The sequence below is a fragment of the Octopus bimaculoides genome, chromosome 28, assembly GCF_001194135.2.
Source record: "Octopus bimaculoides isolate UCB-OBI-ISO-001 chromosome 28, ASM119413v2, whole genome shotgun sequence".
NCBI classification, from domain to species: Eukaryota; Metazoa; Mollusca; class Cephalopoda; order Octopoda; family Octopodidae; genus Octopus; species Octopus bimaculoides.
Window position 1 is genome coordinate 119,832 of NC_069008.1, and position 2,832 is coordinate 122,663.

Below are 2,832 nucleotides of genomic sequence, written 5' to 3' on the forward strand. Positions count from 1 at the left end.
TCCTCCCACCCACCCGCATCACATCTTATGAAAGCATCCACTCTCTCCTCCCATGACCCACCCTCCATAGCCGCCTTGTACCTTGACCGTTTGCTTCGACACCCCATCACATCCTTTCTTTTATCTTCTCATCTGCTCCTACCCACCCATATATATATAAAAAGGGGTTTGCCATATATGTCCCTCGATCTTACATTCAGCACAAACCCTAACCCCTCTCAAATACTTGCCATTTAGCCCAGGCAAGATTTAGTGGTTTGTCCCATCTGAGAGGGCTACACTTTCAACAGCAGATGAGATGGACCCATCCATTACAATGACAACAACAACATGGAAAATGGGAGTAGAACGAGGAGGATGGTGATGGTAACAACACCGTCACATTTAATTGTTTGCCTCACTTCATCATCATCAATGTACATCTTCCATGCTGGCATGGGTGGGACGATTTGAGAGGAGCCAGCCAGGTGGAAGCCTGCATCAGACTTCTCTGTTTTGGCAGGGATTTTACAGCTGGACGCCCTTCCTAACACCAATCACTCAGCAGAATGGGCCAAGCACTTCATACTGGTCAAAGTTAGGCTCGACAACGACAACAACAACAACAACACTCACCTGTAGCGGGAAGTTTGATGTTTTCATCAAGACCAATTCTGTAAGCAAACTTTTCATCCATCTGCTTTCGTTTGCTGCCTCCCTGGGACAGGTGTCTCTTCCAGACATGCATTAAGACCAATGTCCATAAATGGCTGACCACTAATATAAGGACATGCAGCACAGTGGTGACACTGAAGGGTAACAGAGAGAGAGAGAGAGAGAAAAAGAGAAAGAGAGAGATCACAATCATCACCAGCAACACCATCATCAACGGTCAGAATGGTGTTGAGTCACTTGACCGTTAAAATACATGCAATATAGATCAGGTGAGTCAGAGCTAATTCTGGAGCTGCAACCCATCATCATCATCATCATCATCATCATTTAACGGATGTTTTCCATGATGGCATGGGTTGAGGAGCAGCTTCAATGAAAACTGTGAATTGAAGAGCTGCACCAGCTTCCCATCTCGTTTGGCACGGTTTCTACGGCTGGATGCCCTTCCTGACACCAACCACTCCAAGTGTGTAGTCAGTGCTTTTCTTTATGTGCCACTCACATGACACCAGCATCGGCCACCTGCTTGAACAGTGCTTTTTACATGCCACCAACATGGGTGCCAGTCGACTGTCACTCGCCTCGGCCATGGTTACGACCACAGTTCCACCAATTCTTTGCCCCAGGCTGCTATTTTTTTCTTTGGAGCAGGAGGAACTCTAAAGGACGAAAAACAATGCTGACCTCACAAGGATTTGATCCCAGATTATAGAGATAAGGAACTAATATTCTTAATCATTCTGCTAATATACAGGGTGTTTCAAAAGTTTATGTCACATTCTAAGAACTCTTGTATCATGAACTACAAATGGTAGCATGATTGAATTGGTGCCATTTAAAAGCTAAAAGTGTCAAGTTTTCTTCTGTGAATTTTAATATTCTTTCCTAAACTATTGAGGAAATGTTTCCTTTTTCTCTTTCTGGGTGCTGACAATATCTTCCCTTATTAACCAACAAAATGCAACTGGTGTTTTTGAGTTATTCCCCTTCGAACAATAAAAACACAGAGGTACACAGCCGAAAGTTAGACAAAGATGGTGACGTGCAGACAGCGAGACAATCAGTGTACTTACATAGCCAATAGTAAGACCATCGTAGTGACAGACAGAGTCCATAGTTGCTGGCCCAGCCAATAGAGTTTCTCGTTAAATAATTTGGACATTTTAGCTGAGAGGAAAAAAAGAAATAATTAGTGGTTGTGTAAGATTGATCTATAGTCAATTGACCCTTTTCATCTGTTTCTCGTTAAACAACTTAATCCTCACTCCCCCACCCCACCCCACCATTCCAATCACAAAAGATTGGCCATTGAAAAGGTGATTACAGTGGCAGTGCTCCAGCATGGTCAAAGCCACTGGGCTGAAAAGGATAAAAGACTATATAGAGGACTCCCTCTATCAGAGTAAAAGACAGACTGTATGATGCTTGTGTATGAACGGTTGTATTCCATGATAATGAGACATGGCCCCTGAATGCAGAAGACAGAGATAAATTAGAGAGAAATGGAATCTGGTGTGCTTCGATGGATGTGCAACATCAGTGTGCATGTGCAACAACAAAGTGCAAACGTGCTGACAGAAAAGTTGGACATAAGAGGAATCAATTGCAGTATGCAAGAGAGAAGACAGCTGCATGAAGAAGTGCCAATCACTGAAAGTAGAGGACACCTGTGGAAGAGATAGGATTATGTGGTGAGGACCGATCTCAGGATGGAAGAGATGTCCAAGATGACCGGCAATATGAGGTTCTTGAGAAGACCCACTCACTTCAGTGAAACCGAGTCTCTGGAAGCACTGTGTGTTCCACCCACATGTAACAATACAATGGTTAGCCCATCTCTCTCTCCGATGTCAGTATGCTTGGCCTATGCTATCCTCACTCGACACAATGTTCCAATAGCTGGGACATTCTAGAAACCTTTTATTATATAAGAAAATTAAATGTCCTTGTCAAGTCTTGCCAAACTGTTGGCCTTTTCTTTTCTGTTTCAATGTATACCTATACTGACTCAAGGGGAAGCCACTTCCAGCTGCCTTGGACAAAGCAGTCACAAAATCACATCTGGAATTTTAGGGGCAAAACGATTTGAGCCTTCAGAGAGCATAGCTATTGGTTGGGAGTCAACCTGATTGACGAAAACTCCTAGTATCCTTTATATATATATATATATATATATAT

At 43.1% G+C, this 2,832-nt stretch overlaps 1 protein-coding gene across 1 annotated transcript in view; it reads right to left on the reverse strand.

Moving 5' to 3' along the window:
- The window catches only part of LOC106883102 (dnaJ homolog subfamily C member 14), an 11,276-nt gene extending 8,497 nt beyond the window's left edge, over nt 1-2,779 (reverse strand). The window contains exons 1-2 of the mRNA XM_014933995.2: nt 1,728-2,779; nt 616-788 (exon numbers count right to left, since the gene is read on the reverse strand). Coding sequence (XP_014789481.1) covers nt 616-788; nt 1,728-1,816 — 262 coding nt within the window. The 5' untranslated portion in view covers nt 1,817-2,779. The remainder of the gene's footprint in view (nt 1-615; nt 789-1,727) is intronic.
- Nucleotides 2,780-2,832: the final 53 nt, after the last annotated feature.